The sequence below is a fragment of the Talpa europaea genome (genome assembly GCF_964194135.1).
Source record: "Talpa europaea genome assembly, chromosome: 16".
In the NCBI taxonomy this organism is placed as follows: Eukaryota; Metazoa; Chordata; class Mammalia; order Eulipotyphla; family Talpidae; genus Talpa; species Talpa europaea.
Genome location: NC_140084.1, coordinates 44856638 through 44870431, shown reverse-complemented (window position 1 = coordinate 44870431; position 13794 = coordinate 44856638). Strand labels below are relative to the sequence as shown.

At 63.8% G+C, this 13794-nt stretch overlaps 1 protein-coding gene across 2 annotated transcripts; it reads right to left on the bottom strand.

Annotated features, from left to right (window-relative positions):
• Positions 1–33: 33 nt before the first annotated feature.
• KLC3 (kinesin light chain 3) lies at positions 34–3845 on the bottom strand (the record flags this gene model as incomplete). Of its 2 annotated transcripts, none has more annotated exons than XM_084257163.1 (12): positions 34–105; positions 209–272; positions 402–520; positions 603–640; positions 714–804; positions 1318–1491; positions 1799–1900; positions 1975–2062; positions 2290–2509; positions 2721–2790; positions 2954–3193; positions 3588–3845. In XM_084257163.1, 12 exons carry the CDS (start codon positions 3843–3845, stop codon positions 34–36), a joined length of 1536 nt encoding a protein of 511 aa, XP_084113289.1. The 2 variants fall into 2 exon arrangements, with proteins under 2 accessions (XP_084113289.1, XP_084113290.1); XM_084257164.1 differs by having other exon boundaries at positions 2721–2781.
• Between the last annotated feature and the right edge of the window lie 9949 nt (positions 3846–13794).

Genomic DNA, 13794 nt, shown 5'->3' with positions numbered 1-13794 from the left:
CCGCGCAGCTGCGGCCACGAGGTCCTGTGCGCTTTAGCGGGGGCCCAGGTCCTGGGTGCTGGCACTGAGGGTCCGCGACGCCTCGCTCAGGTGGCGGCTGGGGAACTGGGGACACACGGGATGGTCTCAGGGTGCACGTGGCGGGGGACACCCCACACCGCCAGGCCGCAGTCCTCCCGCCCCAGCCCGCAGCCCGGCCGCCCCTCACCTGGGTGCCGGCGGCCCTGGGCCCGTCCACGCTCAGCGTGCTGAGGGACACGGCTCTCTTCATCCTGCGGGCGCGGGGGGCCGGGAGTCAGGGCGTCGGCGCGCCCCAGGGAGGGGGGAGCTGGGGCGTTAGTGGGCAGTGGGGGCCGGAGGTCGCAGACGCAGAGGCCGTCACAGCTCGAGGCCCCACTCACCCGCCTGGCCCCGCCGCCACCTCGCCTCGGAGCCGCGACACCAGCTTCTCGCTGCCGCGCCGGATGGACTCGCGGAGCGACTCGCGGAGCTTCGAGAAGGAGCTGCTCCTCCGGAGGCCCTGCAGGGTCCCGGGACGGCGCTCAGGGCTCCCATCCCGTCCAGGGCACCCCCCGCCCCCGCGAGCCCGCCGCCCTTCCTACCTGTTCCGAATCCCCAGCTCTGCCTGCCCGGGGGGCTCCTGGGGAAGAAACGAGCGCCGTCAGGGCACGGCAGACGTGGCGCGCCCGCGGGGGCCGAGGGCCGGGACTCACCCAGAGGGGCGGGCAGGTCTTCCCTGCGGAGGATCTCTTTGTACAGCTCTTCTGCCTGCTGGTACTTGTTCTGCTTCAGGTAGGCTGAGGCCTGCGGGAGGGGGTGGCCTGGGTGACCTTGTTAAGTTGGAGGAGCCCCCCGGGACCTCCTCTGCAGGGCGAACTGGACCAGTGCGGCACCCTGCCCAAGACGGGGCTCAGCCAGCGGCGGGGCTGAGGCCCGGGCCCACTCCCTGCGCGGGGCAGGTGGCTCGGAGCCTGGCCCGGCTCGGGGTGGTGACACCACCTTTCTGGGCCTCGCTATGCTCGTGTGCAAACTGGGGTAACGCCTGCCTCCCAGGGTCCTTTGAGAAACAGGAACGAGAATACTACGGAGGGGACTCAATAAAGGGCTGCGATGTCATCTGCTCCCAGCGAGCGTCTGCCTCCTCTCACTCGGGCTGTCTACGGGACCCGGCATGGAAGCCGAGTCTTGGGGGACACCTGCTTCAGTGCCAGGCACACATGGGGTTCCTATGCTGGGGTGCAGCCAGTGGGTGCCTCCCCAGGGTGGGAAGGACCAGGTCCCAGGCCTGAGTGCCAGCCGCGCCCCGCAGCGCCTCACCAGGTTGTTCTTGGTCTTGGCCACGTTTGGGTCGTGGGGGCCCCCCAGGGCCTCGTAGATGCTCAGGGCCCGGGCGTAGTGCCGCTCCACCTCCTCGAACTTGCCCTGGTTCTGGCACAGCAGGGCCAGGTTGTTGAGCTGCTTGGCCACATCGGGGTGGTCGGCGCCCAGGACCTAGGGATTGAAGTAGGGAGATGGGGTGGGGGGTAGAAAGGCATCAGCGAGCAGGATTATTGGGGTCACGGCGGTCCCGGGGGGCGGGAGGGGTTGAAGGGCCACCGAGCTGAGTGAGGAGTGGTCGGCGGGCGCAGGCAAAGCCGCTGCGGGCGAGGGCCTGGCATGAGGCTGGGAGCAGGGCTCGCACCAAACGGGGGGGAGGGGTAAAGGTCACGGGGAAGGGGCGCCACGGGATGCGGGTCATGGAATTGGCGCTTCAGGGCCCAGTGAGCAGGGCCCAGCGAGACAGACGGGCGGGGGGTACCTTCTCCCGGATCTCCAGGGCGCGCTGGCACAGGGGCTCTGCCTCCCGGTAGCGCCCCCGCTTCCCATAGAGGACCGCCAGGTTGTTGAGGGTGGCGGCCACCTGCGGGGTGGGGCGCAGGTCAGACGTGGGAGGCTCAGCTCCCCTCGCCCCGGCCCACCCGGGCCTTCACTCACCGCGGGGTGCTCGGGGCCCAGCGTCTGCTCCCGGATCTGCAGGGCGTCGTGCAGAAGGTCTGTGGCCTCTTTGTACTTGTTCTGGTCCCTGTGGGGCGGCCCGGGGTGCAGGGGGGTCAGCCAGGCTGAGGTGCCAGGGCAGGCTCACCCCAGCATGGGCGGCTCCCTTTGGAGGGGGAGGTCTCTTCTGGGTCTCACACCACCCAAGTCTAGTATGGGGTCCCTGTACCCCCAGACCTCGGCCCCACTCTCCTAGGATCTCCGAAACCTCGCCCGAGCGGAGGAGCCTCCCCAGCTCCTTTCCCGGCCCCTCACCGGTACACCAGCGCCAGGATGTTGAGCATGGTGGCCACGTCGGGGTGGCAGTGGCCCGAGCTCCGCTCCAGGTCCTCGAGCGCCTGGCGGCACAGCGGCACGGCCACCTCGTAGCGGCCCTGCCCGGCGTACTGGATGACCAGGTTGTGCAGGGTGCGCAGGCGGGCCGGGATCTCGTAGCCGCCCTGCTGCGCTGCCGCGGCCCCCGCCGCCTCGGGGCCTGGGACGGGAGGGTGCGGTCACCCCCGGCCTCCAGCCCGCCTCGGGGGGCCGCACAGCCAGGACGGGGCTGCCTCCCGCCCCCCTCTAGCTTGGGACGCGGGGCGCGCCTGGGGGGGCCCTGCCTGTCACCGCCCCCCATCACGGGCTTCCCCCTACTGCTGCCCTGCCCGCCCTCCGCACCCCCTGCGGAGACCAGGGCCGACGCCCACCTTTCCGCTCCTCCTCCTCACTGGGGAACAGGGAGGCCAGGCTGTCGCGGCGAGGGGGGCACTCGGGCTGCTGCGGAGGGCGCGGGAGAGGCAGAGGTCAGGGAGCTGGAGCTCAGGGTCTGAGGGCGGCTGTGGGCGGGAGCCCGGCTCCTCCTCTGGGCTGAGGGGAGCCGCGGGCGGGCTCGCGGGGCTCTGCGGAGGGACAGGGACAGGGCTGGCGGCCGGCCGGGCACCTGGCTCTCCTGGCTCTCCGCGGGGGCGTCGTACTGCCGCAGCTGGCCCAGGAACTCCAGGTGGCGCTTCTCCTCCTCCAGCTGGGCCACGGCCTCCTCGCTGGCCCGCAGCCGCCGCTGCGTCTCCTCCAGCTCCTCCCGCAGCCACGCGTTCTCCTGCGCCAGGCGCCGGGCCTGCGCCCGCAGCCGCTGCTTCTCCGCTTCCAGCGCGCCCACGTGCGCCGACAGGGCCAGCAGCACCTGCGGGTGGGGGGCGGGGCTCATTCAGACCAGCGCACCCCGTCCTGCCCAGGGTCCCCCAGGTCCTTCAGAGACCCCTACAAAGTGGCTCCAGGGGTGCTCAGTGGCTCCCAGACACGTGCCCACAGCCTGCCCAGGGTTCCCGATTGCACCAGCTCAGAAATGAGGACAAGGCTGTGGCACATTCCACCCTTGGACCCACAGTTCCGCAAAGGATCCCGCCCAGTGCAGGGGGCCTTGTCACACACAAAGACCCCCCAAATGCTGCCCAGGGCACTCCCTCTCTGGCCGAGAGCCTGCCCCCTCCTAGGCCTGCCCTACGCCTCCCCACTTCCCCGCTCGCCTACCCGGCCCCCAGGTTCCCCGTCCTCCCCCCATCGCTGCCCCTCCGTACCTGGGCCTCTCCCAGGCCCAGCTCGATGGCCTCCAGGGAGTGGGTCACCACTCGTTGCTTTTCTTCCAGCAGCTCCAAGCCAATCCCTGGGCCGGGCCCTGCCAGGGCCTCTGCCAGGTGCCCGGCCAGGCCGTGGTGCTCTGCCCGCAGCGCCTCCAGCCCCTGCACCACTTGCCGCGTCTGCCGCACCAGCTCCTCGGGGCTCAGGCGCTCTGGGCCCAGCCCCGCACTTGTGGGCGCTGCCACCTGCACCGACATGGCTGCTCCTGGGGGCGGGGAGAGACCAGGGTCGGGGAAACCGCCGCGCCAGGCAGGCAGGCCCCCTCGCCTTCATGCCCATTCTGAGCAGCGGGACCCCCCCAGCCGTCTCCCCCCCACACCCGCCCATCAGCCTTCTGGGGAGGTGGGCCGCCCCCCACCCTTCACAGCCCGGCCCCGCCTGGAAGCGACACGCCCCCGCCCGTGCTTGGCAACTCCACCCCGACCGTGGGCCGCGAACCTCAAGAGGCCCGGAGCTGTCTCAGTCAGCCCACCTGGCCCGCCTCCCGGGGCCCCGGGCTCCCCGGCCCCGAGCTCCAGCTGTGACCCGGGCCAGGAGGCGCCCTCGTCTGCCGGCGCGAGGCGGGGCGTGTGGAGGCGGCGGCCTCGCCGTGAGCTCATTCTCGGCTGTTTTTGTTGGGAACCAGTCGGGCCACTGGAGGCGGGGTGGGGCGGCCGAGGGCTGAGGGGCTGCGGTGCCAGCGCGGGGTGGGCCCGGCCGGGGCCCAGGTGTCCGCCGGGGCCCGAGGAGTCGACAGACGTTGGGGGGGGAGGGACGGGGCGCCGCCCTCGCCGCGGACAGGCCCCCGCCCGGGCGTGCCGGGACACACGTGCGGCAGCGTGGGGACGGCGGGGGTCTGCGCCCCGGACGGGAATGGGTGGGGTCTCCCGCGTCACTTCGCACGCTTGTGTGTGGGCGACAGGGCCCAGGGCACGGCTGGGGGTGCCTCTGGGGAGCGCACGCCCGGACCCACGCCCCGAGAAACAGGCCCGCGGCCCGCCCTGTGGGAAACACGGCGCTTGCCCTCCTCCTGAATGCACGTGCTCACGCGCCCGCGGCCCGCAGGGCACCCCCACTCACACCCCCTCCTGGCAGTCCCGCACAACAGACTCGCTCTTCCACACGTCCTTTCACAACAGCCTTCGCACTCCCCTCCCGGAGGGGCAGCCACCACGGGTGGGTTATCTCCCCTCGCCTGGAAAATGGGACCAAGTCCCACTCTGCCCGCCCCTTCCAGTAGGACGGCCCGCCCCGTGGCCTGACCCCTCTGCCCACCGCCTCCAGCCTTCTGCCTGCCCGCCAGCCAGCGAGTCTCCCTGGCATGAGGCGCCCTGCCAGACACTTGAGTCCCAAACACACACACACACATGACCTCTGACCTCGGACTCCCCGCTGGGTGCCCGTGGCACAGACAGCTGTGCAGACACGCAGAGGGGGTGCTGCACCCCCTCTCAGGCATACCTCGCCCCTGCCCAGCGGTTTCTGCACCTGCTGCAATGCACACAGTCGGCGTCAGACACACCCCAGGGCCAGGTCGCCGCGGTCCAGCGAGTATCACCGTAAAGTGCATCAGCGAATTCTGGGCGTAGCCAGTGCATGTGAAATGATGCTCACGCTGGGCTGCAGTCTGCTCGCTGTGCCGCCGCCGGATGTCCCAACAAATGTACACACCTTACTCACAGAGGCTTTGCCCCTAAGAAATGCCATCAAGCTGTCATCTTTGTGCTGTGTAGGGGCCTGTAAAAAATGCATTATCTAGGGCCTCCCTGGGGGCGCAAGGGGTTAAGACACAACCTATGAACTACCCGCAGCCTCTGCAGCACGAGTGCCATCCCCGGCCAGGGAGCTACCCCCATGGCACAGCAGACCTCTCCTGTCTCCCCGCTGCTCCCCTCAGCAGTGTACTTCGGTCAGTCTGCCTGTTCTGCTCCCCACTCTGTCTCTGGTGAATCCTCTCACCCCCTGCATCTCTGGCCTGTACCCCAGCTCTTGTCTTGTATGCATAAGTAAATAAATCTTTTAAAAAAAAAAGGATTGGGCCTCCCCGGTGGCGCAGCGGTTGAGCGCTGGGTTGCGAAGCTGCCCGCGGCCTCTGCGGTGCCGGTTCGATCCCCGGCTGCTCCCCGGCCACCGGAGGAGGGTCCCACATGGTGCGCAGACCTCTCCTGCCGCCCGCTGCTCCCCTCAGCAGTGTACTTCGCTCCTTCTGCCTGCTCTGCTCCCCGCTCTGGCTCTGGTGAATTCTCTCACCCTCCCGCGCTTCTGACTGTACCCAGTGCATGTATAAACAAAACAAACAAACAAATAAATAAATAAAAACATGCCTCTATAAAAAAAATAAAAAAAAATAAAAAATAAAAAAAAAAAATAAAAAAAATAAAAAAAAAAGGATTATCTGCAAAGCGCAATAAACAAAATGCACTAAGATGAGGTCTGACTGCCCACTCTGACATACAGCGTGTCACCCCGTGGATTCACACGCTGGGGCTCTCTGTCGTCATCGACCTCTACATCTAACTGGGTCCATGTCTCCACCACACTATTTGTGACGTTCTGCGCCTCACACACTCACGCCCATGTGAACTCAAGAGTCAGCCGGATCACAAACATCGTTCACACGACCCCCCACGGCATCAGCGTGGTCTCAGACAGCTGAGCCCGCCGCTCCGAGGCAGCCTGGCCCGCCCCGCCTGCAGCCTGGCCCACGGCCACGAGCCACGGCCCCCCAGCCACTGCCCGGCCGCACCCGCAGAGCCGGCGGCAGCCGCGAGTCCCTCGGGCCGAGTCCTCCACACACCCCAGCTCCCCACGCGTGACAGCCCTGGCAGCGAACGCCTCCCCTGGGCTCCCCCGACGTGCACCACCACACGCGGACGCCGAGAGTCGCCCCACACGCCCCTCCACCCGTCCCCCACCCTGGGCACACCCCCGCCGCGGGCCCCCCCACCCCCCGCATCTTACAAGCCAAAAAGACCACCACGGCCGCCGCCCTCGCCGTCACCAGCCAACCCCCGGCTCGCGCCTTCCCGACGGCCGCCCAGGAGGCCGCCGCGCTCCCCGCCCGGGAAGCGGCGCGAAGTTGCTCCCGCCCCGCCCGCGCGCAGCCCCCCGCCCCGGCCCGCCCGCGCGCCCCGCCTCGCTCACCTGCCCCGCGCGCCGCCTCGCGCACACCTGAGCGCCCCATGCCGCGGCCCTCCCTCCGCCCGCCCGCTCGCGCACACCCCCTGCCGGGAGACCCCCCGCGGCCAGCCCCCCCAAACCACACGACCTGCCCCTGGCCGGCCGGCTCCGCCCGCGCACCCGGCTTCCCCGCCCGGCCGGCCGTCACAAGCGCCCCCCCTCCCCCGAGGCCCCGCCCCCGGGCTCGCGCCTGTTTACCTGCGCCCGGGGGAGGGGGCGCGGTCCCCGCCGGGCCGCCAGACCCCGGGGAGCCCCGGGGCGGGGCGGGTGGCGTCCAGGGGTCCCGGGCTTGGCCCCCGTCGCCGGGACGCCGGACCCACGCGTGCGCCAGGTCCGGCGCTCATCCCGCGCCCGCGCCCCACCGTCGCGGCCCCCGAGCCCCCGCCGCGCTCCCGGCACCCACCTGGCCGCCGACGGCTCCCGGCCCGCTCCGCCGCGCCGCGCCCGTCTCCGGCTCCCGGGGCCGCCCAGGACGCGCCGCGGGACGCTCCCGGGGGCGGGGCTTCCCGGGGCCCCGCCCCCGCAGGTGAGCCGGCCCCGCCCACCGCCGCCGCGAGGCCGCCGCCGCGCCGCCCCGCGGGCCCGCGCTCCCGGGCCGAGCTCCGGGGCACGTCGGGGCCTGGAGGCCGCGGCCTCGGCGCAGCGGGAATCGAGGAAACGGCAACGTCGGATCCCAGACGGGGGCCTGAGGCCGGCCTCGCCTTTGTCTGCGCCCCTCCCCGCCCGCCCCCCTCCCCCCCCCCCCCCCCCCCCCCGTCCCGCGCTGGGCCCTGTCCTGCCCCGGCGCCCCAAAGCCCCCCGGGGTGCTTTGGTCTCTCTTCGCAGGGGCGCTTCCTCCCAGAGAGGTCTCCCCTCTAAATTCATAGCCCCCTTCTTAATTACACCCTCCCACCAACACATTGCCTCATCTCCGTGCTCGATTTCCTTCAGGGAACCTCAGAGCCTGACATTACTTTATGGCACACATGTCCCGGCTGTGCTCTGGAGGCTGCTTTACTGGCCAGGTGGCGCGGGGCTGAGCACTGCACTGTGGTTCAGATTTGATTCCAGCACTGACTGGCTGTGCAAGCCTGGGCTAAGTAACTGGCCTCTCTGTGCCTCAGTTAGCCCAATCTTTACATGGGTATAGTCAAGGACTGAGAAGACTAGATGCGCTAGTGGACAGGAAGCATTTCGCCTATATTCGCTAATGGTTCCTATAGCCCCCCTACATCTGCAGGGGGTACATTCCAGTAGTCCCAGCAGATGCCGGAAACCTCAGACAATACTCACCCTTATGCACTGTGTGTTCCTACACATGTATACCGATAAAGCTTAATTTATACCTTAGGCACACTAGGAGATTGAGAACCATAACAAATAATAAAATAGGGCCTCTCTGGTGGCGCAAGGGGTTAAGACGCAACCTATGAAGCTGTCCGCAGCCACTGCAGCACGAGTTCGATCCCCAGCCAGGGAGCTACCCACATGGCGCGGCAGACCACTCCTGTCTCACCCGCTGCTCTTCTCAGCAGTGTATTTCAGTCAGTCTGCCTGTTCTGCTCCCCACTCTGTCTCTGGTGAATCTTTTCACCCTCCTGCACCTCTGGCCTGTACCCCAGTTCTAGTATGCATAAGTAATTAAATAAATCGTTTTAAAAAACAAATAATAAAATAGAATAATTATAACAATACTCTGCAATAAAAGTTATGTGAATGTGGTCTCTCTTGCATATACATTTCTCTCAAAATGCATCGTATGTCGTATTTTTGGAAGGTGGCTGACGGCAACGGTGGATAAGGGGGTACTACTGATCATATGATAATATATGATTGGTTTCTTTTTCTCCTCCACTAGAATCAGTAATAGAACAGAGCAGTGAGGTGCTTAATAAATATTTGTTGATACTCAGCTAAAAAAAGAGATATAATTCTGCCATTTGCAACAACAGCGTGGATTGACTCCGAGAAAGTCCTGCTTGGTGAAGTCAGACAGAGAAACAAAACCATGTGATTTTACTCATGGGCGGTAGATAGAGAAAATAAACAACGGATGAACTAAATAGACAAAAATAAACTTTTAGGTTATCAGACCATTGGTGCTTACCAGAGGGGGAGGGGGTGAGGAAGTTGGGTCAACTGTGTGTTGAAGGATAGGATTGCACTTTTAATCGTGAGCTCAATGTAGTGGACACACGTTGATTGTTAATGATGCACCCCCAAAACTGTGTTTTAAGGGGCCTCGCTGGTGGCGCAAGGGTTAAAGACAGTGCTATCAAGCTATCGCCAGATGCTGCAACACGAGTTTGATTCCCGGCCGGCCAGGAAGCAACCTACATAGTGCAGCAGACCCCTCCTGTCTCCCTGCTGCTCCACTCAGCAGTGTGTTTCAGTGCATCTGCTTGTTCTGTTCCCCACTCTGTCTCTGGTGAGTCCTCTCACTCCTGCAACTGGGCTTACACCCCAGTTCTTGTATGCATAAATAAATAAATCCTTCAAACAAACCTGTGTTTTAACATAACGTTACATTAGTAAAAATATTTGATGAGTGACCAGCTGGCTAGATTCTAAAACCTAAGTTGGCCCAAGCCTGGCTCCCAGGATTCCAGGATCACGGAACTTGGCCCAACGGGAGCTTTCCCAGCCTCAGTCCCCAGCACTACAGGATGTTTCCAGCAGAGGGCGCCGCAGGTCCACGTGCTGGGCCCCAGATTCAGTGCCTCTCCCGCTGTCAGACAGGATGCCAACCTGCCACCTGCCATGTAGTCTTTTTTTTTTTTTTTTAAAGATTTGTTTATTTATTTACACAAGCACTGGGTACAGTCAGAAGTGCGGGGGGTGAGAGAATTCACCAGAGCCAGAGCGGGGAACAGAACAGGCAGACTGACGAAGTACACTGCTGAAGGGAGCAGCGGGCAGCGGGTGCGGCAGGAGAGGTCTGCGCGCCATGTGGGACCCTCGCCGGGTGGCCGGGGATCAAACTGGCGCTGCAGAGGCTGCGGACAGCTTCGCAGCCCAGCGCTCAACCGCTGCACCACCAGGGAGGCCCCCCCCCCCACCATTGTTTTGACCTCAGGACCCAGGACATTGATTCTGGATCTGCCACCACGCAGCTGCCTCCACGCAGCTCACCTGAGAATCCCGGCTCCGCCATGTGCTGGCTGTGCGACCCTGCGCCAGGAAGTCACTTCTCTGGGCCTCGGGTGCCTGGTCTGTGGAATGGGATCCCCAAGACCAGCTTACTCTGTGAGGCCGCTGTGGGATGAGTGAGTAATCATCACGGAAGGATTAGAACATGTGTGGGGGTGGGGGGTGGAGCCGGGTTCAAATCCTAGTCTTGCCATTTCCTTTTCAAGTAACCTGGGGCAAGAGCTAATAGGCGCCTGCCTGCTTCCTCATCTCCACAACGGGGTGATCATGATCACCCTCAGCACACAGCACGGTCCTGAGGATGAAATGAGACAATGAAGCAAGCCTGAAGGACGGTGACTGCTTCCTTAGGCTGACGTGGTGCTGACTGCATCCCACAGGGCTGAGCTGCTAAGTCTTTACTCAGGACGGCCTGACACCAGGCCCCTGCTCCTGAACTGTTAATCCTCACACCCACCTTAACAGTTATTCCCAGGGCCTCACGGGTGGTGCAAGGGGTTAAGTGTCAGCACTATGAAGCTATCCGCAGCCTCTGCAGCACGAGTTCGATCCCTGGCCAGGGAGCTACCCACATGGCGCAGCAGACCTCTCCTGTCTCCCCGCTGCTCCCCTCAGCAGTGCATTTTGGTCAGTCTGCCTGTTCTGTTCCCCACTCTGTCTCTGGTGAATCCCCTCACCCCCCCGCACCTCTGGCCTTCACCCCAGTTCTTGTAGGCATAAGTAAATACATCTTTCCAAAAATAACAATTTTCTATTTCCCTCTTTGGCCACATTTTTTTCAAAGCCTCCCTTTAAATTTAAAAAGGAAACACCATCAGAGAAAAGGTTGACCAAAAACACTATAGAGTGAAAAGTAGGTTTGTGTCTCTCCCCAGTCCCCAGACATCCTTCCCCAAAGCACACATGATCACCATTTTCTAACATCCTTGCCGAGACTGTCCGTGGACACGGATTCTGCGTGAATATATGAGGGCAGGTAGGAGAGCGAGCAGGAAAAAAAAGCCCTCAGCCACCGAGGCGACGGGATGATGACCCTGACCTTGGGCGTGGTCACGTGACTTGCTCTGGCCAAGGACCACCGCTGACAGTCTCGCCAGCCCTCGGCTTCGACCCTCAAGAGGCTTTGAACATCTCCTTTGGCATCTGGCACCATCCTGGGAGAGGCAGCCCCCGCCTGGATGCCCCCTTCAGCCCACACCCCACCACGGCAACTTAAACGAGAAACTGAGTTATTACAATTTTGCAGTCTGGTTGGGTGAAACTGGATTCCAGGGGGGCGGGACCCCATCTAGCAGGTCAAAAGGAGCTCTGAGGAGCTGCAGACATGAAAGACTTGAACGGGCTGAAGCCACGGCAGGGGAAATAGCGGGTGGGCGACAGCCTTTGTCCTTTAGGGGAGCCAGGAGCCCAGGGGGCAGATTTCCTAACTAGGGCTGCTCCGCGAGCTCCCGGGGCACTCCTGGGGGGCTGCTTTAAGGTCCCATTTCTGGGAGAGCCCAGCTGTCATGGTGCTAAGTCTCAGTTCAGTGGCGTGGGCCTCAGCGTGAGGGACTGCTCTCTGGTTTTGCGCTCTTGTTTTTGGCGGTCTGGAGCAGAGCTTCCCCGGCGAGCCCAGCGCGCCACCCACCTTTAAGCTACTGCATTTTTGTTTTTAAAGATTTATTCACTTATTTATACAAGCACTGGGCACCGTCAGAAGCACGGGAGGATGAGAGGATTCACCAGAGCCAGAGCGGGGAACAGAACAGGCAGACTGACGAAGTACACTGCTGAGGGGAGCAGCGGGCACGGCAGGAGAGGTCTGCGCGCCATGTGGGACCCTCGCTGGCGGCTGTGGATCGAACTGGCGCTGCAGAGGCTGCTGGCAGCCTCACAGGCCAGGGCTCAACTGCTGCGCCACCAGGGGAGACCCAAGCAACTGCATTTGAAGGTGGTGCACTCACAGCATTTGGGTGGCAAAGGCTGTGCATTTAGGTATCTTTTTTTTTTTTTCCCATTTAGCACCAGATCTCACTTCATTTTTTCCTCCCAATGTCTCCTCTGCTTCTCCTGCCCTGGTCCCAGCCCCAGCCCAGTCTCTCAGATAGGCCAAGCCATGCCCACCTCAGGGCCTTTGCACCTGCTGTTCCCCTTCCAGATTCCACTAGGCTGGCTCCGTCCTCGCTCTTGGGTCTCTGCTCAGATGTCACCTCCCCAGAGAGGCCTGACCTGACCTCCCCGGCTGGGCTGTCACTCTCGACTCTTATTCCTTCTCATTTTCCTGCAAAGCCCTGCAGCTCCCCTCACGACAGCATATCCCTTGCTCACTCGCACTTGGATGTCACCTCCGTGAGGGCAGGGGTTGGGGCTGCCACTTCACTGTGAGTTCAGTAAACACTGTTGCAATGACAGGCAGGGTTCCCACGAAGACGGAGCGGAGAAAATCTGGGCTAGAGGCGTCACAAGACCTGAAGCTGGAGGTGGGGGTAGAAAGGACAGATGCAATTGTTGACCCAGCTCTAGAAAAGACAACTCCTTAGGCGCCAATCTAGCAGGTGTCACACTGCAGGAGAAGGGATCCGGAGGGACAGACCAGAGGTGGGAGGTACAGACTGAGGCCTTTATAGAGGTCCCCGTCCTGTCCTAGCCAATCAACCTAGCCCCACCCCAGAAGTCAGTACTTTGACAGCAGATAACAACCCTGCAAAGGACGCAGCCCTCCCCGAAGAAGGACCCTCATCAGGGCAATTTCTGCCCTGGCAAAAGGCAGTTCCCGTCTACACAGGCGTGTTTTTCTTGTCTTTCCTTTTTTCTACAATAAACCTGTCCTTTGGGCTGTAACTAAACATTGCTGCCTCCTGGGGAAACTCGTCGTGTGCAACCAAAAGGGGAGCGCTGGTGAAACTTTTCTCAGAGGGAACCCAAGTTCCCCGCGCACCGGATCCCACACCTCTCCAGAATGACGTCCGTTCCAGGCCCGTTCCTTTCAGTTCACCGGGCCTCAGTTTCCCTCACTGTGAAGGACAGCACTCAGACAGGTGGATCTAGAGATCGGACCATGGAGACCCGGGGAGGGAGGAAGCCCAGAGAGACAGGGGAATGTTATTTTCTTTGTTGCAATCCCGGGTGCTCCCTGGAGGAGCTGTTCCTCTGGGCCTTGGCGTCAAGCAGACAGTGGGCGATCCTCCCCCCCCCCCCCCGCCCTCCACAAAATCAGTCCTTGAGGTCTGGGCTGCAATGGAGGCCCTAGTCCCATCTGCCAAGTCTGGGGCTGGCGCCCTGAACGCTGCCTCTGCCCAGCCCCCTCCCCCCGCGGTGGACACTGCTTCCTGGCTGCCCTTGTAAGGAGGCGAGGCAGGGACACCCGAGATGCCCGGTTATAATTAACCCGGACACGTGGCGACCCCACCCCCAGCACCTGCCCCCGCGCCCCCCCAGCGCCTCTCCTCCCAGCGCCTCGGGTCTCTGCGGAGCAACGGCACGGCTCGCTCTAAAAATAGACTCCCTTGCTGGCAGGGCTGCCCCTGTGCCCGCCACCCCGGAAACCTCCCAGGGTCACCCCAGCCCCCAAGGCTTCCCCTGCCGCCCCCCTGGCCTGGAGCTTGGGTTTGAATCTCCTTCAAGCCTGGCCTGCGCTCCCCGCTCACTCCCCAGCGCCCCCTGGCATCGGCTGCCCCGGCCCCAGAGCTGGGCACAGCAGCCAGAGTCCGAGGGTCCGAGTGTCCATCCTGTTTCTTCCTCTGGGAACCTGTTGTCAGGCCCCGGCCGGGCCGCTGGGGCTCCCGCAGAGTCAGAGCGCGGGGCCCGCTGCTCCCAGGGCTTCAGGGCCGCGGGCTGAGGGGGGCCGGGCCCAAGGGGGGCTGGCAGCCTCAAGGAGGC